Below are 26,390 nucleotides of genomic sequence, written 5' to 3' on the forward strand. Positions count from 1 at the left end.
AACCTTAGGTGATCGTTTTATAGCTGCCGGAGATTATAATGCAAAACACCAGTATTGGGGATCTAGATTAGCTAATCCTAAAGGTAGAACACTTTATAAAGCCATCACTAATAAGTGATTGGAAATTTTATCACAAAGCATGCCAACATATTGGCCAACAGACAAAAGGAAGGTTCCACCAGACATAATTAATTTTGGAGTCATCAAAGGCATAGAAAAAACTTATTTTACAATTAAATCAAGCCTAGAGCTATCTTCTGATCATTCTCCTATAATAATTAATGTTTGTAACAAGATAGTCAAGAAGATGCAACCCGTGTTACATAATAAAAGGACTAACTGGATTCTTTTTCGCGAACAAGTTAAAACTACATTAAATACACAGATACCTTTAAAAGATCAATATGATATAATACAAGCAGTAGAACATTTCAACTCTAGTATACAGCAAGCAACATGGAACTCAACCCCATCTGGAGATACTATGGAACCCTACTTTACAACTTCCACAACGATAAGAGATAAATTAAAGGAAAAACATAAATTGAGAAAATAATGGCATCACTTCAGATCCCCGAAAACAAAGACTAAATTAAATAAAGCTACCAAGGAGTTAAAAAAATTGCTAAATAAAGAAAAAATGCAGGTATACAAACGTATCTACGTAATCTAAGTCCTTCTGACACATCTGATTACATCTTATGAAAGGCTACCAAAAAACTCAAACAACCGCAAACCTCTCCACCCATTATGAAACAAGATGGTAACTGGGCTCAGTGTTGACAGGCGGGTCAGGTTTTTCGCGCATGCGCGACAGTAGTGGCGGCTAACCAGCGATGTACCACATGTGGAAGATTTGGCGGGCTCGAGGAAAATTACTTGGCATACAGACATATAGTTGAGTGAGACACAGTTTATTAAAAGTTTTGTGATATATAATAAATAGTCGTGAGTTATTCGTATAGTGTATGGTAAAAATGTGTGCTGTTGATCACCCAAAACAATTTTCTAAGAGAAAATTTTTTCGGGCGACCAGTGGCACACCTTTTTGTCTGTAATAGATACTTCATTGAGGCCTCGTTTGCCGCGCATGCGCGAAAAACCTGACCCGCCTGCCAACACTGACTGGGCTAGAACTAAGAGAAGGCAGACTCATTTGCAGAGCACCTCGCTAAAGTTTTCACCCCTAATCCCATTGAAGTAAGCTCGGAAGAAAAAGAGGTAATTAGAATTTAAAAACAACAGAGCATCAAACCGCTGAAACAATGAGCTTTTCCAAAAACGAAGTAAACGCTGCTATTTCAAAACATCTAAATGACAAAAAGACTCCAGGATACGATCTTGTCACTCGAATCCTTAAAGAACTATCAGAATCGGGGATACTTTACCTTACTTACTTATTTAACGCCATATTAAGAACAGGCTTTTTCCCATCACAATGGAAAGTAGCTCAAATAATTGATTCTAAAACCTAACAAAGATCCGGTAGACATCAAATCATACAGACCAATCAGCCTATTACCTATCGTATCAAAATTATTTGAGAAGTTATTCCTATTGAAACTAATGCCTGTGATAGAAGAAAGGCAACTAATACCCAATCATCAATTTGGCTTTCGTAGTAAACACGCCACAATAGAGCAAATACACAGAATTACAAACGAAATCACATTTGCACTGGAATCAAAGAAATATTGCTCCGCAGCGTTTCTTGATATATCGCAGGCATTTGACAAAGTTTGGCATGATGGCCTATTGTATAAAATCCAACAAAACTTGCCAGAAAATTTCCATGCAATCCTTAAAAGTTATCTTCATAGAAGATGCTTTTTCATAAAGCAACAAGATGCTTTATCAGAGATCTATGAAATTCTATCTGGAGTACCACAAGAAAACGTCCTTGGTCCGATTTTGTACTTATTATACACTGCAGACTTACCAGCAAACACGGACGTTACTACTGCTACTTTCGCAGATGATACGGCAGTACTTGCAATACACAGTAATCCTACCACAGCATCTAAACCTCCAAAGTAACCTAAATCTCATCCAAAAATGGCTAAAATTTTGGCGAATAAGAGCTAATGAAACTAAGTCAACTCATGTAACATTTACAACACGTACACTAATTTGTCCTGCTGTCTATCTAAATAAGACTCAGATTCCACAAGCTAATGACGCCAAGTCTCGGCATGTACCTCTATAGGCAACTTAACTGGAAGAAACACATATTCAGTAAACGTAAACAGTTAGGACCCAAATTAAGTAAAATGTACTAGCTAATAGGCAGAAGTTCACAGCTGTCACTCGAAAACAAAGTTCTATTATACAAAACCATACTAAAATCTATTTGGACATATGGTATTCTCTGGGGTACAGCATCAAACTCTATCATTGAAATTCTGCAAAGATACCAATCAAAGATCCTTAGGCTAATCACTGATGCCCCCTGGTATGTCACCAATGACACACTTCATCGAGACCTAAAGATACCTACTATCAAAGAAACAATCAAAGAATATTGCCTGAAATATCGCGATAGATTAGTAGAGCACCCCAACAACTTCGCTGTCAACCTCATACGTGAGAGAAGAATTGTGCGTAGACTTAAGAGGAAGATTTCTACACAGACCTGATTAAATAATAAAATTAATAATCCCATGGAATAACTTATACTTATGTACAGCATATATATGTATTTGTATAAGGATATGACAATGGTTATATGCCTTTCCTGACTATATACTTAAGGACATATGTATTGCTGAATGTTCTCGATAGCAACAGCTTGCAATATTATTGGATGTTTAAAAAAAAAAGAAAAATAAATAAAAACTGACCATTTGAAAGCAGGACTTATTTTTGCAACTTACTTTTCCACTTCCTATTCCACTTGTTTTTCCACTATACAATATCGTTAAAAATATGTCAGTACGGCGTTTTTCTCATATAGAGATGTCACGTTAAACATACCGATGATCGTCATTCATAAACGATATATGTCGTTACGCGTTTGTCGATAACAATGATATAGAATAACTTTTATCGATATTTGTCGGTCGACGCCGCTAACGACACTGACGACGTCGGTAGAAAGTTACAGAATACAGTTCCTGGCATCAATCACTGCCGGAGTTTCGCATTGTCACCGCGTGAGGTCTCCAATATCAATTCGGAGTTTGCTCGTTACTTCAACCGTAGAGAGGTCTAAAGGTGAAAGCACATAAAATTGCATAGGCGCATAACCATAAGCATAAGGAAATTGATTGGTCCACAAATATATGCATAAGAAAATGAACCAATCAATTTTTTTATGCTTATGGTTATGTGCTCCTGCAATTTTATGTGCTTCCACCTTAATAAGGGTACGTTCCGTTTCATGCATGAAACGCATGAGTATCTAGTGCAGAGCACGAAGTGCAGAGTCCGTTCCGTTTCTTCATGTATGGATCATGCACCTCTAGTAACGGAATAGATCTCATGCAATTCATGCAATATGGATGACGGTTTAAAATTTACTAAATCACAATTAATTGCAATATCTGTTTTATCTTCTTTTATAATAAAAGAAGAAAACTCATGTTTTTCAAGTAGCAGTAATGATAAAAATGAATTTTTAAGTGATGAAGAAGAAACTGAGATATCAATTTTATATGCCATTCTTATAATGGAAAACACAAAAGAGAATATTTTCCCAGACAGCACAGGACATCCTATGGATATTCATTTTATGTCCATTTTACGTCCGCACGTCCATGGACATGAAATGAACATCCATCGTACATCCGATTTGAGATATCCGTTGGCCAATATTTGGACGTCCACAAGATGTCCGGTCTTGGAGGTCAAAGTTTCGCGCGAGCACGCAAGAATGTGTTAGTTCGTTCGTTTACCGCTACGCGACGTGCGATGCGCTATCTTTCTCGTATTTAAGTTTTAGTTATGAGAATTATATAATAATAATAATAATAACTTTATTGTTCCCCTCAGGGTTACAATCTATTACAAAAAATCTTAAATCTACTTTTATCCTAAACTTAACCCATACTTATAAACTACTTGAGGGATCGCGAATCTCTTCGCTCCCCCTCCCTCCTTTACACACACACACACACACACACACGCTCCCGACTTCCGCTTCCTCTTGCTTTTTATTCAACCTCTCAACTCCGTCGTCTCTCCCTCTACCCCCCCTTTCTCTCTCTCTCACTCTCTCTCTTCCTCTGCCCCCCCTCTCTTCTCCCTCCTCTATCTTTATGAGAATTATATAAAGTTTGCAAAAGGTAACAAATAAGATTAAAAATATACTGTTCAATTTAATTTCTGATCTAAATCACGAGTTTCAGATATTAAATTGATTTTATAAGTCGGACAAGTAAATGTCCGGCGAATAAACGAAAATCCGTTCATTATCTATTTAAAATGTAAAGTGCAATATGCAAGTATAAATTATAAATAAAATTTTTATGTAAAATTTTTATATGAAATAGATAAATTATATTATCATTTAGGGATTAAAGTATGTCCACCAATTTCATAAACAGATATACCACGGACGTCCATTGACGTCCGAAGAACGTAAAACGGATCATCTGTGGATATCCTCAATATCCTTAACGGTCGTTTTATGGATGTCCTTCGGATGTTTGTGTGCTGTCTGGGTTCCTTGTGAAAAATTAACTAATATTAAATTAATATTAATATATTTAATTAATTTAATATATTAATATTAATTTAATATTAGTTAATTTTTCACAAGGAACCCAGACAGCACACAAATGTAAGCTAATTGACAAATCAGTCAATCCTAACTTATAATTAAATTTCGCGCTAATATTTATTAAATGCACCTCGCGAGGTGAGGCACTCCATGCGGTCTCATGCACCGGAAGGGGCAATACAGTTGAAAGTAGGTTGGACCATGCATGCAGCATGTGCGCATGAAGAGAAACAGAACAAATTTTCATGTTTCTATGCGCATCATGCGTAAATCGGAACGCACCCTTAGGGTGCATTACTGTTGCGCAGCGCTTCGAAATCATTCCGTTTTATCAATACGCATAAAGCGCTTTAATTATTCGGAACGGTGTCTGCGCATTTTATGCGCTAATACGATTTGAAAATGGTAAAATAATAAAACAAAATAAATAAAAATAGAATAAAATAATAAATACAAATAAAATAAAATAAATAATAAATATAAATAAAAATAAATGTAAATATAAATAAATAAATAATAATAAATATAAACAAATAAATATTAATAATAATAAATATAAATATAAATAAATAATAAATATAAATAAAATAAAATAATAAATCAAGGTAAAATAATATATTAATATTAGCTAGGCTTGCTTTCTCCATATCATTTTTATTTAAAAACAAAGTTATTATTTCATTGGTCTCTTCAATTAAAACTGGAAATTCACATAATTGTTGTTTTTCCATCGTTACAAAGAATCTGTTATCCGTTATTGCGTTCCGAATTACGCATGAAACGCACAGATCGCATGAACGCATCAACGCATCAACTGCCTCAAGTCGAGAGTAGAAGCAGTCAATGCGCTGGAAGGAGTGCTAAGAATTTAGTACGGTTAGTACAATCTAGATAATTCTCAGCGCTACAAAAGCACTACTAATGCGCGCATTGGTTAAATCGGAACGATTTTCTATACAGTCTACGCGCTTCATGCGTAATTCGAAACGCACCCTATGAGTCATGCCCATAGACTTATATAGATAGACTAAACGTCCCCGTAAGAGGAGCTGAATACTACATTAGAAAGAGAGAGCAAAAGTGTCTGTAGCGGTCCGCGGTTTGTTGGTTGGAAAGCGCAGGAAGAGAAAGGTGTACTGAGAAAGAACTCTCGCGTTTTCTTTGGCACGTAACAAAATATATTCTTTGACTACTAAAAATACATGTGCTCTCCGCCGGAGACTAGAATTGAATTCCTAACGGAAAAATCAGTCTTTGGTAATAATGCCTCTAGAGAGGCTTCAGTCTTGGTGGCTCGTGATGTCCACGTCCAGCGTCTGGATTGGTGGAGGGCGCGCCTGCGCACTCACGGGTCCTCTAGCGCCATCACTGAGACGCCAAAGTGCTCCCTCCTAGTTTTCCAGGAATGTCACTTGCTTGTTTTGCAGCTTGGGCGTTTGATATGAACTCAACGCCAATGTGGATGGTATCCCGCCTTGTGCTGCGTCGTCCTCTCCTTCTCCAGGTGGTAGATATGCTGGCTTTAGCCTTTCTGTGGATATGTTGCACGACCTGCCATTGACTAGGAGTGTATACAGTCTGTCGTTGATTCGCGGCAAGATCTCGTAAGGCCCCAAATAAGGAGGTTGCAGCGGTCGCCGCACGGCATCGTCCCTTAAGAAGGCGTGGGTAGCATGCTGTAACTCTCTGTGAACAAATGAAGTTCTTTTACCGTGATGGGTTGTTGGTTTTGCTCGGACTTTCCTCATCCGGTCTCGTAGATCCTGTAGGAAGACTTCTGGCATGGGTGAATGGTCGGCATCCTCGAAGAATTCGCCTGGGACTCTAAGGCTGGTTCCGTACAGAAGCTCTGCCGTGGAACACTTGATGTCTTCTTTATACACAGTCCGCAATCCGAGTAGCACTGTTGGCAACCATTTAATCCAGTTGCTGTCTTGCTGGAGTTGACACATTAGCGCTGCTTTTAAAGTTCTGCGCCATCGCTCGATACCGTTAGATGACGGATGATATGGTGATGTTCTCGTACGACTGCAACCTAATAAACTGATCAACCTTTTGAAAAGTTCTACCTCGAAATGCGTCCCTTGGTCGGTTGTTATTGTCTTCGGTGCGCCAAACCTTGCAACCCACGTCGAGTAGAATGCTGTAGCAACTGCCTGTGCCGTCATTTCCGTGAGGGGTGTTGCCTCTGGCCACTTTGTGTAACGGTCTATCATGGTCAGACAGTATCTGTAGCCTCCAGAAATAGGTAACGGGCCGATGATATCCAAATGCACTTGCTGGAATCTCTCGTCAGGAACAGCAATCTTCTCAGGTATCAACCTTGTGTGTCTGCTTATTTTAGCCCGCTGGCACGGTAGGCAAGTCCTTGCCCAGTAGGCTATATCCTTGTTCATGCTCGGCCAAATAAACATCTGCCGTATTTGCTGACGAGTTGCTCTTCCGCTGGGATATGCTAATCCATGGACGGCATCGAAAATCTTTCTTCGTAGATTTTTTGGTATGTAGGGCTTGATAGCCTCTTCGGTGACTTCACAATACAGTGGACGTGATGAGCCAGTGAGAGTGAACAGTCTAAGTTTGATGGATGTCTTTCCGGTAAATATGTCTTGTAGTTCTTCATCCTTTTGTTGTTCTTCAGCTAACTCTTCTGTGCTGACGATGACTAGACACTCGATTGATGCAATGCGTGATAGGGCATCTGCAACTATGTTCTTCTGACCGCTTAAGTGAATGACTTCTGTAGAAAACTGACTGATGAAGTCCAATTGTCGGGCTTGCCTTGGTGTTGCTTTTTTCGATTTTTGCTGAAAAGCAAAAGTAAGCGGCTTATGATCCGTTCTGACGATTAACTGTCTTCCTTCTACGCAGTCTCTGTTATATTTGATTGCCTCGTATATCGCCAGGAGTTCTCGGTCATATGTACTATAATTTCGTTGAGCACCACTGAGTTTTTTTGAAAAGAATAATAATGTTTGCATCTCTCCGTCTACCTTTTGCTCCAGAACTGCTCCGACAGCAACATCTGATGCGTCTGTTGTAAGGATCAGAGGTGCTGCTTCCCGAGGGTGAGCTAGTAAGGTAGCCATTTGCCAGGCTATTCAGGCATTTAGTAAAAGCTTCATCAGCCTCAGTTGTCCATTGAATCAGCCTTTTATCGTTCTTCTTGCTATCCTTCAGGTACTCGTTCAGCACAGCTTGGTTATGTGCGGCGTCCTTAATGCGACAGGTCGAAGTTATACAAAAAATCAGCTCCTATTATCGGTGTCGTAACATCGGCGACGCAAAATATCCATTTGAATGGTCTTCTTAATCCTAGATTCAGAACGAATAACTTCTCTCCATATGTTTTAATTGGCACATTATTTGCTGCGAATAACTGCATTGGCGAATTTTTCACTGCCTTGTCTATACGCCTCTTGGGTACGAGGGATATGTCCGCACCAGTGTCTATTAAAAATTTTAATCCGCTTCTCTTGTCGGTAATATGGAGCCTGCGTTCTTGATGTTCGCCGTCAGCTACAACTCCTACTGCTGACGGTCGTTGGAGTTTTCCCGTTTCGCTAGAGGGTGTTCAGAGTCACACGGCTGAAGACACTTCCACGCTTTCTCCTTGAAACGCCTGTGGTAGTAACAAATTCCAGAGTGACTATTTGATGAAGATCTGCTCCTGCTTCTTGGTTTCATTCGACCATTGCGTGATTTCGATCTGCCCCGCGATCTGCCGATTGCTGCGACTGCCTTTGTCAGCTCCTCTACCTGTTTTTTTATTTCTTGCATAGGATTGCTTGGTGACTCATTTACTACAGCCACTGCCATGCTGCTTGACTCTCTTTCCGCGACTTTGTCTGCGCAGGCCGCTAGCTTATCGAGGCTGACGTCGTCGAGCACCGACAAGAGCTCCTGTATCCTCGTGGGCAGTCTTTGCAACCATAATGTATGTAACATGTTATCTGTTACGTTCGCTCCTGCTAAGGTCCGCATTTCTCTCAGCAATGCGGAAGGCGTCTTGTCTTCTAGTTCCATCCCGTCTAATAATTTTCTCAGCTATTTGTCGAGGGAATCTGAAAACCTTTCAATTAATATAGATTTAAGCTTTTCGTATTTACCTGAACTCGGTGGCTGTTCCAAAATGTCGGCAACTGCGAGCATGGTTTGCTCGTCAAGATGTCGACCACGGCACTGAATTTGATGTCGTCCGAGCGCACTCGGTACGCCGTGAACTCGCTTTCTAGGGATGTAAACCACAATTTCGGCCGATTCCGCCAGAACGTCGACAGCTTCACGTTCCTGAACTCATTGGACTGGATCTCCACTAGGGATGCTGCATGCTCCGTTGGTTGTGGTCCTCAGTTGACGCCAACCGGCGTTTTACCGTTCTCTTGTAGCACTCTCTCTGAGTCGTCTTTCTCCTCGGAACGCGTCGGGCGCGATGGCGAACGATCCAACGGCATCGCGTACGTTGTTTTTCTGTCAGCCGTATTTTTTTAAATCACGTCGAGGTCACCAAGTTTATGTAGCGGTCCGCGGTTTGTTGGTTGGAAAGCGCAGGAAGAGAGAGGTGTACTGAGAAAGAACTCTCGCGTTTTCTTTGGCACGTAACAAAATATATTCTTTGACTACTAAAAATACATGTGCTCTCCGCCGGAGACTAAAATTGAATTCCTAACGGAAAAATCAGTCTTTGGTAATAATGCCTCTAGAGAGGCTTCAGTCTTGGTGGCTCATGATGTCCACGTCCAGCGTCTGGATTAGTGGAGGGCGCGCCTGCGCACTCACGGGTCCTCTAGCGCCATCACTGAGACGCCAAATGTCCGAGATGCTGTCTCTTTCTAATACGAGAGTTGGTGGTGGACTTAGCGAACGTACTGGAGGGGGAAGTCTATGGGACAAGGTTCGCCAACGCCGACTGCTTTGAGGTTAATGTATGCTGCCTGTCCTGCACAACGTGCGTATTAATACGAATTAAAAATGGTTGAATATTGTTATTTATGCAAAACAGAGCAAAGAGCTATTGCAGATGTTTCTTTTCATCGGTAAGTAACTTGAAAAGTTATATTGGTAAGATAATGTTGAGTTTACTTAAGTTATTATTAGTGACAGGTTATGTTAGCTTTTCAATATTTGTACAATTTAATTTATATTATTCATTATAATGTATTATAATATTAATTAACTATTAAAGTAATATAACTATCATTTAAATTGTAATTAATTTCTCTTTTAGTATTCCTAAAAACGAAACATCAAGAGTAAATTGGATAAAAAACAGGACGAGACGTGGATAAACGAGGCGTAGTATGTAGCAGACATTTCGAAGAGAAAGATTTTTGCTACAAACAATTTGGAGATTCCATAAGAAGGTTTTTGGTACCCACAGCTGTTCCATCCTTATTATTAAATAAAAGTGACAGGTATACTTTCCTTAATGACATTAAAATTCTCAAACCCAAAGAAAAGGCTTAGTATCGCCAAGCGATGATGTAGTTACTGTATGTAAAACTGCTGAAAGAGAAGTACTCCGAATTTATTTTCCACAAACAAAATTCTAGAAAAATTAATGATTCGTGCAAAACAACTATTACTTGATACAAGCCTGTTCGCAGAGATGGATATGTTTGTTGAGCACACTGTCCTTTCAAATCACAAATTAGATTTGATAAATTTTATTTTGAAAAAATATTTCAATATTAGACTTTATCATGAGGCAAAATGTTCTCAACATATAATTCAACGAATAAGTTTTCATAACCGGATTGTCGTATTTAAAAATCAATAATTGATTGATTCAATAATGGATTGTAATAAAAGTAACGTTTTATTTTTTAAAGTCATCTATTGCGAAAATACGACATTATTTTCCTTCCAACCCAATATTCATGTTTATTTGAGAAACCATACAAACGGGATCGTTAAAAAAGTTTTATTTTTAAGTTTTGCATAAAAATGAAGGTTTTGTATTTAATTCCTAAATATTGATTTTGTTTTTAATGTATCTTATAGTGTATATTATTTATTTTCTTGTTAAACAAATAAGGGAGACTGGGCTTGAACTCTAGTCTCTTTCTAAAACTAACATATATGTATGAGCTGTGCCCCTCGATGAGGAATTCTCGAATAAATAGTTGCAAAAAAAATCGTAATAAGATTTAAATGTTTATGTTTTTATACTATTTTGTTCCCTACATTATATAATTAAACAAAAATGTTTCCTCTGGTGAACCAGGACTACGAAATTTGTACTGGTAATTTTGGGGCTATCACTCCTATTTCCCCTACTTGCGCGCGCATGTAGGGGAGATGCGGGCCATCTTTCCCCTTCTCTCTACATGTGCGAGAGAGAAAACATACCGGACTGACTAGCGCTGTCCTTCAGTTCTTGTCATCAGCTCGCCCATAAGAGCGCTCAGTCTATTATATAAGTCTATGGTCATGCCATATGATATCCAGTTTTGATTGGTCCTCTGAGCAATTCCCGCTCATATTTGAATCAGACAAATCTTAAAGTTTATATGAACATTATATTTTAGCAACATAAATAAAAAATAAACGTTTTAGAGAAACTAAACATTATGATTATTTGATTAAAATATCGAAATAATATATAACAAGAAATAAGACATAATAAAAAATTCCTTATATTTAATCTTTATTTAATTTCATATAAAGATTAACAAAATAAAATATGAATATAAAAGAAAATAAACAAACGAAACATTAATTAAAATATTTTTTGTACCACAAAACACGAATTAAATACTTTATAAATCACAGAATCCACCCATTATCTCTTTGAATATTTTTCTCACTTTTCATCATAAATTGGTAGACTGAGCATGCGTGAACACGTCAGAATTGGTTAGTTAAAAGAGAGAGAAAAGTATATCCCTCTCTCTCACAGAATTTTGCCCAGATTGCCTGATGTCTAGACTCTTATTAGAGGATCTCTATCCAGCCGACCCTTAATCTGACATCTGCTGACATTTTGCTTACAGGGCTAATAGTGTGTTTTTATTTCCATTCAGTGCAATCTTTTAATATTTAAACTTAAGACGCCACTATTGATATTTACCGATACATAAAAAATCGAGATGGTGGATTATTCAAAATCTTCGAAATTAATCAAAACTTTCAAAACCTATCAAGACTTTCAAATATAATTTCGAATAACATTCGCAATATTTTGAAATAGAGCAATAATGACTTAATTGAAAATTTACAAGAAATATAATTGAATACCTATTACTATCATTGGCGAAATTATTATGTAGAGTACCTGTCAAGATTCGAATTATAATGATAGCTAATACTTATTGACGAGCAAACTTCAGGAAATTTTTAATAAAATTATTCTACAATGTCTATAATCTTTCTGTTATATGTCTTTCATGAAATGTATTAAATAATTACAATTTTATTGAAATTTGTTGAATAAAATCAATTCATAAATATTTTTAATTTTTATAAATTTTAATGAAATAGCAATGAAAGAATCAATTGATTAATAATTCAATATTATTTGTTTGTTTCAGTACTATTTCAAAATAATTTTATTAAATGTATAATTTCTATAACACATTTCCAGCAGAATAATTTGGAAGTTGCAATAACAGTTTCAAGTATTTACCATGATGTAATAAGAAAGGTGTATCATTGCGCATAGTGGTGGGAGCACGATGAGCGGAACCAATGAAATTTGGGTCCAAATGCACCCGTGTAATTCAAATGTGAAACAATAACATATATTTAAAATATTGGTTATGTGTACTTAAAATGCAAATATTTGTAAAAATAATAATAAATAATAATAATTCATATTTTTTTAGTTTTTAAATGAGAATATCTAAACTTTTAGCCATGAAATATGTACATACGTACATTATATATATATATATATATATATATATATATATATATATATTATTGTACATATATTATTATACATTAAATATATATACAGGTTGTCCCATTTTAAATAACGACCTCAAATATCTCCCGAATAATACGTTTTACAGAAAAATGTTTCAGACAAAAGTTGTATGCTTTCGAAGGGGCCATAAGACGGTATCATTGGTTTGACCTTGAAGAATCATTTGAAGGTCACGTAAAGGTCACTTCAATTTTTTTAATCGGAACATCCTATATATTTTTGCACATTCTTGTAGCTCATCTCGAGAGATTTCCAAAACACTATAATTAAGTTAGTTTTCATTAAGTAGTTTCCGAGTTATGAGGCTTGAAATCATTTCTTAATTTTACATAAACCGTAAAATATCTTGTAAAATATTCATTTTTCGATTATCTTACCTTAATACTTTTATGTACAAAATAATGAGAGGAATCAATTGGTGTAAAGAAAACACATAATTGTTTTGAAAAAAAAATGTAATTTGCAATTAACAATTACATTTTTTTTTCGAAACAATTATGTGTTTTCTTTACACGAATTGATTCCTTTCATTATTTTGTACATAAAAGTATTAAGGTAAGATAATCGAAAAATGAATATTTTACAAGATATTTTACGGTTTATGTAAAATTAAGAAATTATTTCAAGCCTCGTAACTCGGAAAGTACTTAATGGAAACTAACTTAATTATAATGTTTTGGAAAGCTCTCGAGATGAGCTACAAGAATGTGCAAAAATATATAGGATGTTCCATTTAAAAAAATTGATGTGACCTTCACGTGACCTTCAAATGACTCTTCAAGGTCAAACCAATGATACCATCTTATGGCCCCCTTGAAACCATACAACTTTTGTCTGAAACATTTTTCTGTAAAACGTATTATTCGAGAGATATTTGATGTCGTTGTTTAAAATGGGACACCCTGTATATATATATACGTACATATTTCATGGCTGAAAGTTTAGATATCTGCATTTAAAGACTAAAAAAATACGAATGTCCGGAAATAGGTGCATGTCCCAGGTATTATTTTTAATTTATATAACTAACATTTGGTATTTACAGGAATGTTTATTTCTTTATTTAATTTATTAATACATTTATTATTAATAAAATAATTATTTTATTTATTTATTTTATTGGGTATTATAGGCTGTATACAATTTATTTCATTGTGTATTAGAGGTTTTATACAATTTATTTCATTGTGTATTACATGTTATGGGCTTTATACAATTGCAAAGAATAAGATATATGCACACATATATGTATGTACACATACAGTAAATGTGAAGATAGTATTATATATATATATATATATATATATATATATATATATCTGTGTGTGTGTATGACGAAATAGATGAAATCCTGCAGCCTGTTGTGATGATTCTATAAATTATCTGTAGCTATATGTTTCTTTACTAATGCTCGCAATTGTTTACAGGAAACAGATTACAAACATGTCGTCTTTAATTCCAATGTTGATATGTTGTGCAAAGAGTATTGCTATTTATAATGCAGTCGTTGTGAGAATCCTGGAGTTGTTGCATCAAGAATGCATGTAATTTGTATATGCAATGTCCTAGAAAAAAGACATAACATATAAGTATTCAAATATACAATTTAGATCAATATATATATTTTATATTATATCTACATTACAATAAATACGAAGTAAAATGTTTTTACCTTACACTATAAATATGTTACATATATATGTATGCTATGTGATGTATTAAAGAAGGAATATAATCATGAGATTGCATTCAGCAAAGATAGCTGCTTTGCAACTATTGTACATTTCGTGAATCTGTATACAGTCGGCGACTGTATGTTCTTTGCCAACAATAACATCAAGGGGTCGATTGTGTATTTTAGGTGAGTTGCTCACGAGGTGAAAATTACAAAAGTGAGAAAATTCAATACGATTTTATTTGTTGAAATCTAATAAATCTGTTCACTTCGTAATTTTCACCTCGTGAGTAATTCACCCAAGATACACAATCGACTCCCTGATCAGATTATAATAACGAATTATATGTACAATACTTGCGAAACAGTTGTTTCTGCTGATCGCAGCTATAACATAATTTCTACTGTAATACTTTATTAGATATTTTTTTTATTACATATTTTATAAGTTTTGTTACATTTTTTCTTTAAATAATTGTTTGCGACAATTTCTTTGAGTTTTCGTAATCTGATGTATGTACGAGTACGTACGAGACATGAAATTACTTTTTGAGGAAAATTATTGTTCAGTTTTGTGCATACAATGTCTGTTAAATTATCAAAAATATTACTTTCCCGATTAAAGAAATTGCCATGGAAGTTTTCGAATTCCCTGTTCATAATATCTGCTGCTTTTAAAAAGTCGGAACTGGGATACATGCAATTTTCTCTGGATATGAAGGAAAGCCAATCAGTTGGTATATAAGGAAGTGTTTTGGTTGGGATGCCCAAATGACTGTAGGTCTTTCGGAATCGGTGTGCAACATATCCAGCAACATATATTAAAGCATTCTTTTCAATTAAATCCATTGCTGTTTTTTTGCTCCAAAGCGTCAAGTAATGCTAATTCTTGCAAATTAGGGGTATAATTACTTAAGTTTATTGCTGGAAATACACATTGAAACCATATTTTATAATCCAAGTATCTATTACGTATGCTTTCCATTTAGCGACACAAGCATCATTCTATCTTTGTTCTACATTCTGTAAGAATAAAGATAGAATGATGCGTGTGTCGACTTGTATCGCTAAATGGAAAGCATACTACATTGAAATCATTAACCCTGGCGAAAATAAGAAACTTTATAAAGCGTTAACAACCGTTGAGTGAGGGTTTTCTGAGAGTTTATATGCTTTTCAAACTTTGTAAGAGCACTTACATAACGCTGTTGGGTTTTGAATGCTTATCAAACACTGCAGTGTTGCAATTTTTGTTCTACAAACTCTTTATATAATGTTACATGAAAGTTTTGCAATGCTGAGGTAACATTTTTCAGAGTACGTTCAGTAAACGTTGATACATCTTCGTGTACAGAGTTTACTCAGACTTTTCAAACGTTTACGTTTACGATATAACGTACAAACGTCTTTTAAACGCTGCAGTGTTGCAATTTTTGTTCTACAAATTCTTTACTAATCGTTTTTAAACTCTCGACGAACTTCCACAAACGTTCATGTAAACGCCAAACAAACGTCTCATTTTTGCCAGGGAAATTGATTGAATCTACAAGGTAAAGCTGTAAGAAATTAACCAATCATATTCGATTATTCTCACATTCAACTGTGATTGATCAATTACTTAAAGATTAAAGCCGTAATCAAACTAGAGATTGAGATTGAGATTAGATTGGAATTTGAACAATGAGAAGAAAGAAAACCACTTTCACTTTAATTGGTCAAATTGCAATTCAATCTCAATCTCAATATCTAGTTTGATTACGGCTTTAGGTTTACTACACCTTGTAGATTCAGCCTTAAGGCTGGAGCACAGACTTTTGCATAACGCATAATGCATAAGACATAAGGGATTCAATCAATCAGAGTCCTTCATTCTCATCTTGAGGATAGAAATAAAGGACTTTGATTAGTCGAATTCCTTATGTTTTATGCGTTATGCAAAAGTCTGTGCTCCATAAATATTTTACAATTTATAGATTATGACCCGTATTTAGAACGCGCTTACAAAGATGTTAGCGCGTTCTGAATATTAGTCGTTATGTTTATGTTGATGTTTGTTTATGTTGATGTTTGTTTATGTTATGTTTGTTTTTATATTTTTTATTTTTTTATATCTTTATATATGAACGTTTTACAATACCTTCACACTGGTTTCTTCTTCTTCAATATCTGTATCCATTTCTTCAGCCTCTCTTTCATGACATATTTCCTCAAAGTTCATGAACCTTTCTTCTTCTTCATCCACCATACATATGTCCTGTGGTACGCACTGTGCACTTGTTAGGTTGCAAGGTGTGTCGTCAATATCTGTGAGTATTGTGGAACTGTCTCCTGCAGTATTAGTGCCTGATGCAATGGTGTATCCAGAATGTTTGCCCAGTATATACCATTTAAGTCTATTTCTTAATTCGACTGGTGTTGGATGATCATATCCTCCACCCATCATTCTTAAATAAGAAAACATTCTCAAGAAGATCTTGATTTAATCTGTTAGTGAATAGATATTGAACTGGACGCGCTTCTGATGAATATTGCTCTTTTATATATACAAACATATCACGTAGAGATTTGTTGCATAATATAATGCCTTTTTGAAATTGTAACAATGTTAATCGTTTTCCAACTCGCATTGCTTGAATGAAATCATCCATATTATCAAGAATGGTATTTTGTTCTTTTAAATTCATACCATATGCATGCGAGGTATTACTATGTCCATATTTACATTTGCTATTAAAGAGGTCAAACCAGTCATTAAATATTTGTAATACATCGGCGGTCTGTTTCCATTGTAGAGACTTAAGTAAACCCTGTTTGCCACACCAACGTATCGCTAATGCATTAGTATTCGAAAATACTTGTGCAGCCAGTTTTACGTTTTGTCTCTGTGAGCCTTTGACGTCCAGATGTGCTTGGCTTAATTTATGTGCTATTTTCAATTCTCCTGCATTAAGCGTTAATAATTCTTCTAAACATTTCTTATTGATATTACTGTCGTTAATTGTAAAGCCAGAGTCCAACAAGTTATTCCGCGCCAATTTCAATAAATATGGAACGTCTGCAAAAAAATATATTTTTAGCAAACTGTCAGCAGGATGTGCAATAAAATGTTGCTTTTGGATGGTTTCTTGTATATTGTTTTTTTGAGTGGTAACATTAATTCCTATGTTTAATTTGTACCATAACTTCATGTTCGTGGGCCCCATGTCATTCGTCACAGCCACAACAACATATTGCACTTCAAAAAGATTGTTAATTATTGTTAACAGAGTATGCGCAGACATAGGCTTATCATATTTGTAATATATTGGCTGTTTCCATTTATTAAATAATCCTCGAGCCATAACGAATTGACAGGTTTTGTTAGGTCCATATATCTTTTGTTCTTTCCGATGTAAATCTATTTTATTCGAAATATATAATTCGTCGAATGTTAAAACTGTTAATTTGTCCTCCGTACACAGATTCTGTCCTTTCTCTTTCATAATGTGAAGCACATCTGTTAGAATGCCGGGTGGAATATTAAATGTTGTATCCCAGTTATTTAAAGTGCTCATACATGGCAGTGGCATTTTCTTTACGTTCCGTAGGTATCGATAGGCCTTTGGACTTATGGATCGTAAAGCAATAGCAGACGTGATACCTTCAGCAGACCATTTTATGCGAGTATTAGTGTTTGAAGACATTAGCAGTTTTATTTGTCCAGCAGTAAATACTTTCTGCAACACATGTATAGGCACTTTATCATCTTTCTCGTTATCCACTGTCATTTGTATAATGATTTCAGATTTTTGGTGCAAAGTCTTTGTTAATAGTTCCATCTGTTGTTTTAGTTTTCATTGTCTCCGATAAGTGTCTGCTTTTCTTGCAATAATTCATTTTTCTCTTTCAGTAACATTTCCTTTTCTTTCTTTTCTTTTATTAACAGCTGCTTTAATTCTTCTGCAGATGTATTTTGTTCATTCACATCTTCGCTATTTCTGTAAAATACAAATGTCTGCTTTAATAGCAATATATTAATATAGACTTAGGCCGGATTCACACCTTGGCAGAAAAGTAGAAAACAGAAAAGCAGAAGCCAATCAGAACTCGCGCTGATAATAAGCTTACTAGATAGTAAACTTGGTGGTAGCAAACTTATTACCAACGCGAATTCTGATTAGGTTCTGCTTTTCTGTTATTTGCTTTTCTGCCGAGATATGAAGTCGGTCTTATATAATTAAATATTATTAAATATGGCCCTGCGCACAATAGAGAAAATATTAGGAATAAATATTATATATTATTAGGAATTATTTTAAAATAATAAAATCAAAAAGACTGATATACAAATACAAATTCGGGTATAAAGGACTCTTAATAAGAGTATAAAAGCCCTTTATATTTGAATTTATATTTGTATATCAGTCTTTTCGATTTTATTTTAAAATTTCTAATACTTAATATTTATTCCTAAATATTTTCTCTATTGTGCGTAGGGCTTATGTATACATTATATCATACATTGTGCTTGTCTCTTCTGTTCTCGCATCTAATCCAGTGTCATTCGTATTTGTGTTCACCTCTTGTATGTCTTTTTCTAGAATAATTTCATTTGAAAGATTGTGCTCATGTTTCTGTGTCTGCTGTTTTTGCTGTGCATATTTTACGAGTTCAGCATAAGTTGGTATACCCGTTCTTACTCTGAAAAACAAGTACTTGTCTATAGTAGAATTAAAACATCACATTAGTTTTACAAATATAGTGTATACTTACTTTGCTTTCATTTTATTTTTCTTTTCTAAATGTAATAATAAACTTGGCACAGAATTCTTTTTTAATCTGCGTATTTCTTTCGCTAGCACATTTTTTGCACGTGGTTTTGTCCATTTTACTTCGAAATTTTCTTGAAAATGCAGATTGCATATTCTTGCTACAATATATATCGAATGTATAATACGCATGTACATAGACTTATAATTATTTTCAGCTAATAGCTATATAGCACAGACATAGGGTGCTTTCCAGCAAGGACAGTGTGATACAGAGTATCATTCTACCTTTGTTGTTCACTGGTATTGAAAGAAGATAGAATGATATTGTGTCACACTGGAAGGCACCCACTGTGTTCTTACTGGAAAGCACTCATATTCTGAGACTTCAATGAATAGCACAATAGTAGATTGCATATATTCCTTCAGTATATGAGAACTGTACCATGTTTTATGAAGAATATTGAAAACAGTTTATATGCTTCATTATACATACAACATACATTTATAATATGTTCTTCGCAGAGCAGAATACAGATCCCTAATATTTAGTAGGGAATATAGATACAATCTATTGTTATACCATTCTCTAAATATGTACAGAGTTTACATGATATGTCATTACAGATATTGAAAACATATAATACATTTTGTGTGTGTGTTTTTACATTAATACTTTGCGCTACATAACGCATGTGAAAGCCTTCTTCAAGAAGTGCGATTATCCGTGCAACTTCTGTTGCCGCCAAATGTCTAAGCACATATGCACGCTATTAAACACATATGCACTCACACGCGCACGCGTGCTGGCACACACACACACACACACACACACACACACAGAGAGAGAGAGAGAGAGCAGAGAGGGTTTGGAGTCATTAAATACTGCAGGAGTGACGAACTGCGGGGTCCTTATCTCTGCTATGCGACACACACACACACATACACACTACACATGATGTGCAAAATCCGATCGGCAACCTCCACGTGGTGCACATTGGATAACGCTAATGCCGGCGGTATACATCATTTTACATATTGGTTTCGAAGTTATGTGGCTCGGTCAAAAAAAATCGTAGGAAAGTTTTTAAAAAAGCGTTTTGTAGGTAAAATATTGTAGTTTATGGATCTTGAGTTGAATTTTTTGAGAAAAATTTTTTTATCGAACTGCAGAGTGTCAAAGAAACGTAATTTTAAGGAAAAACACAATGTTCTTTTCTAAAGCGCAGAAAAAAGAAGAAAATAAAAAATTTAAAAAAATCTAACGATAGCGCGTTAAAGTTGAAGTTTCAAGCTTCAAAATGCTTTTTTTATTTTTCATCTACGATGATTTTTCACCGAGTATCGATATCATATCTAAAAAATACTGGTTTATTTTCAAAATCGCATTACTCGGTCAAAAAAAATCGTAGAAAGATTTTTAAAAAAGCATTTTACAGAGAAAATGTTGTAATTTATAGAGCTTGAGTTGAATTTCTCGAAAAAAATTTCTTTCATCAAGTTGCAGCGTGTTAAAAATACATAATTTTAAGGAACTAAACAGTGTGTTCCTTTTTAAAACGCAGAGTAAGGAAGATAAAAGATTTTTAAAAAATCACTGATAGCGCGTTAAAGTTGAAACTTCATGCTTCAAAATGCTTTTTTAATTTTTTTTTCTACGATGATTTTTCGACGAGTTTCAGCGGTTTGAAAATAGTCCAATTTTTAGGGTAAGAAAAGTGTTCCCTAGATTCTTTGAGTAGTGTATTTTGAATATTTTTCGAATATTTTTTTGAATATAACCCAGTAAGCAAAATGTTAGCAGGTTGGCAGCAGATTGGCAACAAATTCGATCAGAATCCCACACCAGAACCGTAGCCATCTGTGTCCGCATTAAGCTTTTGTTTTGGCGACAGTCTGTAAAACATAATCTGTCAACAAACTGTCGGCAAACCGAGTAGGATCTGCGCGATGCAATTTGATGTTAGATTGCCAGCAGAAACCGAGCAGAATCTGCGCATGCAACCTGATGGCAAATTGACAGCAGAAACTGCACAAGATTTGCGCTTACTTTTATTAATATTATATAAATGCAACAAAATTGATTATTACAAGTGCTAAATAAGAATATTGTTACGTCCCTGCTTCGTGTTCCGGTGCCGCGTCGTACGTCCGCTCGTTGCGGCAAAAGAGAAGATCGTCTCTGGGATATTGTGGATTCAGATGTCAAACGAAGTCCGGAGTCAGCTGTCAAGCTAGACGGACGCGTTCCCGCTTACGAGCGATAATTGTGTCACCGTTCCGTTGTATAATTAATCTGTTGTTCGAGTGCGTTCCTATTAAAGTTCCTTGTTATCCCTGAAAGTGTCTATTTATTTCGCGCATCTCGTGAGTGGCCGATTTCCTTTACGCGCGTCTTCGATATTAATCGAAGTCCTCGCCGCGGGCGTAACATTTTGGGGGCTCGTCCGGGATAGACGGATGAATTCGGGAGTGGAACCTAGTGAATAGTGATGGCTTCTGGCGAAGAGAATGGGAATGTGGAAGTTGCGGACCCTCCGGCGGCAACGGTCGCGCGGAAAAGGATGCGGGCCGTTACGCCCCTCAGGGCGGCGGAAACCACGGCGTTACAGGCTGCGTTGCAAGAGATTCACCAATTGCGACAAGAGCAACGGCAGCAAAGGGGCGATTTTGAAGCGCTTCTACAACAACGCGATGACGTGATTCGCCGGATGACGGAGCAACGGGAGCCGCATTTAAGCTAAGTCATTTCCAATTAAGAGAATCTCCTATGGTAGTAGAAAATAGAGACCGGGGAGTAATAAACGAAATCGGTTATAAGATGAAACCGGATATGTTTGACGGGAGTGTTCCGTTAAGGGAATACTTTGTTCAATTCAATTTAATTGCGCGCGCTAACGGGTGGGACGATTCATTAAAAACGGTAGCGTTAGCTTCGAATTTAAGAGGAAAGGCGCGTTCGGTTTTGGACGGTGTACAAGAAATTAAAAATCTCTCTTTCGTAGAGTTGAAAAATAAGTTAGAACTCCGTTTTGGAGAAGCGCATTTGGCGCAAACCTACTATACTCAGTTCACAAATAGAAAGCAGAAATCGTTGGAAGATTTGCCTTCTTTGGCTGCCGATTTAGAGAGATTGTCGCGGTTGGCGTATCCGGAGTGCTCTCATGAGGTGAGGGACAAGATCGCGTGCGCGCAGTTTGTTACCGCGTTATCTGACGGTTTCTTGAAGAGAACGTTGCAGTTGGAGAACGTTTCTTCTCTGAAATCTGCCGTAGAGAGAGCAATGGCCGTGAAGGTCATTCAGGAGGGTTGTTTTCCAAGAAAATATGAAAATCGAAATTCTAGTAATTTCTCCGTTAATGACGAAAAGAATAATAACAATTTTAATGGAAATAAATTTAAAAACATTAACAAGAGTAAAAATAACGGTGGTAGCAATGAGGATAATAAGATGGGTTCGAGTAAAAGTGGGAAATATTTTAATAGGAATAGCAATTATCGAAAGAATGGAACTCAGCGTAAGGAATGCTGGAACTGTGGTTCCACGGAACATTTCCGATCGGAGTCCTACTCTCTCCGAGGAAAACAAGGGTTAGTCGAGCTCTTCGGGGCAAGTTCGACTATTAATGGTTGCGCCCCGGAAATAAATAAAGTTAATTCGATTTATAAAAAAAGTTTTCGGTTAAGTAGGATTATTTCCGAGACCCCTTTTTGTTTTAAAGGGATATTAGATGGTAAGAATTGTGTTTTTAAAATTGATACGGGTTCCGATGTTTCCATTTTAAATAGGAATATGGTAGAAAGATCTAAATCTATAATCTTAGTGAAGGATTGTTGTCTTATATACCCAACAGGGGAGGAAGTTCCTATTTTATTTAAGGTTGCTGCGACTGTAAATTTAGGGAAATGTTCTGAAATGAGAATTCCGATGCTAGTGGCGGATATTTCGGATGAGTGTATTTTGGGAATAGATTTTCTTGAAAAAAACAATTTGTTGGGAATTTTTTATTCAATTTTCAGAGTCAAGATTCTGAAACGTTTTCTTGTTCGCGTGTAACTTCTTCTGTAATAGTGCCCGATTTTCTTGAAGAGCTTTTTGCTTTAAATTCAGAAAATTTGAATTCGCTGCAAAAGGATATTTTTGCAAAATTCTTATGGGATTTTCAGGATGTTTTCTTCGATAATGTTACTCCTGGGAATTGTAAAATTTTGGAACATGCAATTAATTTAAATAATTCAGATCCTATTAAACAAGCTCCTCGTCGAATTCCAATTCACCTTAGAAAGGAAGTAAATGGGGGGATTATAGAAGATATGAAGCGTCAGGGTATCATCGAGGAATCAAATAGCCCTTGGGTGTCTCCTGCGGTTTTAGTGAAAAAAAAGGATGGTTCGTTAAGATTTTGTGTTGATTATAGGAAGCTGAATGCAGTTACTATCAAGGACTCTTATCCCTTGCCAAGAATAGAAGATATCCTTGACCAGCTTTCGGGAAACTCTTGGTTCTCTACATTAGATCTGAAGAGTGGGTACTGGCAAGTGAAGCTTCGTCCTGAAGACAAGGGAAAGACAGCTTTTTCTGTTGGAAATGGACTGTGGCAGTTCACCGTGATGCCTTTTGGTCTGTGCAACGCACCAGCTACATTCGAGCGTTTAATGGAAAAGGTTCTTCGTGAGGTTTTATTTAAAATCTGTTTCGTTTATTTGGACGATGTAATTGTTTTTAGTAAAATTATTATAATGAAATAAAGGTCCGTTAGATAAAATCAATAAAAAATTAGTTAAAAGGCTACAAGGACCACCGCAATGGTGGAAATATGCAAAAAATAATAAAACGGTTATTACAATAAAATAACCATATGAAAATGTTTATTTAATTTGAACATGACAAACGCCGCGTTTCAATCCAATTCGGATCCTTTTCAATGTCGACTAACAAAGAGAATAATAAACATTAAGATAAAATTAAAATTAACGGTCATAGGAGAAATGTAAATAAGTTTCGGAACAACGCAAAGTCAAAAAATCGGAAGCAAATATATGTACAATAACGGAAAATTTAAACCGTCAATCACAAAAAAGGAAAGAACGCATCGCACTAACGTATCGCCACAGAAAACCCGAAAGCTCGTACCGCATACCACCAGTATACCGTTAAAAACGAGATGATCCTCTCCAAAAAAACCGGAAGAAAAACCCACATACAGGTCCATGACCATTTCCAAAAGAAAAAACAGTCAAAGATGCATAAATCGATGACCAGTTGGAAACTTGATGGTCCAAATATGTGCGAGTAAAAGCTTAAAAATCTGACACTCTAAAAAAGAAAAACAAGACAGAGCAATAATTTAACAAACAATCCGGAAACTACTTAAGAGAAACATTCATATAAAGCAAGAGTAAAGTTAATATAATAAAATCACATACCGGTCTCTAAATTTGAAAGTGATCTCAAATCAAAAAATCGAACACAAAGGGAGAGCAAGTTAAGCACAACTTAACGTTCCAATCAACAGAGTCGAACTGAGGCACATGGGGATCACATATAGCACAGAACGCGAAACATCAAAAAGAGGGGGGGGAGGGAAGGGGGAGAGAGAGAGAAGGGAAAGGAAGGAGAGGAACAAAACGTCACAGAATGAAAGAAGACAGAACGAAGGAAAAATTTCAAATAATTATTGCGAACATTTTTTTATAATGGGCAAATACATCTTATCCAAGAATTCGGTATCGCTCTGAATGTTAAGGCCATGGTTCTGACCAGAGATATGTAACATCTCAGCAATTAGCCTCTTTTTATATCTAGGTTCCTCCTCCAAAATGGAAACATTCTCCCAATCAAACTCATGTCCGTTCAATCTATGAAGAGACACAACTGAGAGAGAACCAGAAGATTTATTAATATCAGAACGATGTTCTTTAATTCTGGTCAGTAACCTCCTTTTAGTTTGCCCCACATATGAAGCATCACAGTCTAAACAACTAATTTTATAAATGACATTCGCGTGGTGGAATTTAGATACCGGATCCTTGTACAGTCTAATAAGGGATTTTAATTTGTTATTGACTGTATATGCCAATCTTCTGTTCGCATAACTCTTGATGTTGGAAACAAAACCTCTTGGAAAACTTGAGGAAAAAGGAATGGTGAAGAAAGGAATAAGAGAGGAGGAGGATTGAGTGAGAGCAGTTTCGTTATTGTTCACGTCAGAGATTAAAAACTTTAATCTTTGAGAAATAGTGTGAAAAATAAATTTAATAGGATAACCATTGCCTAATAGAGTCGAAATAATAAAAGAAAAATTCTCATTATGAAACCGTGGATGTGACAGTTTAAAAATTCTATCAGTCAATCCAATGATAACTCCTTTTTTATGTGACAAAGGATGGTGTGAGAAAAATGATAGAAATCTTCCTGAAAAAGTCGGTTTCCTATACCAATTAAATTCAATATAGTTATTGTTGATTATGATAGTTGTGTCCAGGAAATTTATACTGTTGTTGTTTGAATATTCAATGGTAAACCGTAGTCTATTGTGAAGCGAATTAAAAACCTGGAAAATATGTTGGATGTATTGTTTAGGAGCAGCAAGAACAATATCATCAACGTAGCGAACATAAAAGGGAAGGGAAACAGGAAGAGACGAAATTGCTCTGTCTTCCAAATCAGACATAATAATATTCGCTAAGATCGGGGAGAGAGGAGATCCCATGGGAGTGCCAAAAATCTGTTTATATATGACATTGTCAAATTGGAAGTAGGTGGAGTCCATAATAAGATTTAAAGCAATCAAAAATTCTTTATAAGGAATGCTGATGTTGTTTTTAATTAAATGCCATCTTTTAGCAATTCCTCCAATAACCAAATCTAATGGAACATTAGTGAAAAGACTCTCCACATCCAATGAGACCAAATCGTACCAATCATCTAAGAACACATTGTTAAGTCTTTTAATCAATTCAAAGCTATTCGCAATATGGCTATTCGGATTAGGTAAATTTTTGTCTAACATGTTGTGAAGGAAAGACGCTAGCGAATAAAGAGGGCTATTAATACAAGAGATGATGATACGTAACGGGCAATCTTTCTTATGGATCTTTGGCAGTCCGTAGGCACGCGGTAAGATCCCATCTGTACTCAATAGCGCTCTATAAGTACCGTTAGAGATGTAATCATTTTTACGCCAACGCTGTAACAACTCCCTCAACTGGGAGATGACTCTATTCGTCGGGTCGCGGTTCACTACCATGTACGTGTTCCGGTCTGATAGGAGGTCATGCATCTTGTCAAAATATTCGGTCTTATCAAGAGAAACA

At 35.9% G+C, this 26,390-nt stretch overlaps 1 protein-coding gene, 1 long non-coding RNA gene and 1 pseudogene across 3 annotated transcripts in view; all 3 read right to left on the reverse strand.

The window, feature by feature from the left end:
* Positions 1-8,248: 8,248 nt before the first annotated feature.
* On the reverse strand, positions 8,249-8,746 carry LOC145964937 (uncharacterized). Its single transcript, XM_083088084.1, has one exon. The coding sequence runs from the start codon at positions 8,744-8,746 to the stop codon at positions 8,249-8,251; it is 498 nt and encodes a 165-aa protein (XP_082944210.1).
* Positions 8,747-18,151: 9,405 nt separating this feature from the next.
* Positions 18,152-26,390, reverse strand: part of LOC145965791 (uncharacterized) — a 113,232-nt pseudogene continuing 104,993 nt past the window's right edge. Inside the window, exons 4-6 of the transcript XR_014436818.1 lie at positions 19,078-19,234; positions 18,826-19,005; positions 18,152-18,302 (exon numbers count right to left, since the gene is read on the reverse strand). The product of XR_014436818.1 is annotated as an uncharacterized LOC145965791 (transcript). The remainder of the gene's footprint in view (positions 18,303-18,825; positions 19,006-19,077; positions 19,235-26,390) is intronic.
* Positions 23,926-25,008, reverse strand: LOC145965793 (uncharacterized). Its single transcript, XR_014436819.1, has 2 exons — positions 24,501-25,008; positions 23,926-24,390 (listed from the first exon to the last, which is right to left on the reverse strand). It is a non-coding gene; the product is annotated as an uncharacterized LOC145965793 (long non-coding RNA).

The sequence above is a fragment of the Camponotus vicinus genome, unplaced genomic scaffold (assembly GCF_025532165.1).
Source record: "Camponotus vicinus isolate PSW18456_S1 unplaced genomic scaffold, iyCamVici1.0 SCAF_14, whole genome shotgun sequence".
Lineage (NCBI taxonomy): Eukaryota > Metazoa > Arthropoda > Insecta > Hymenoptera > Formicidae > Camponotus > Camponotus vicinus.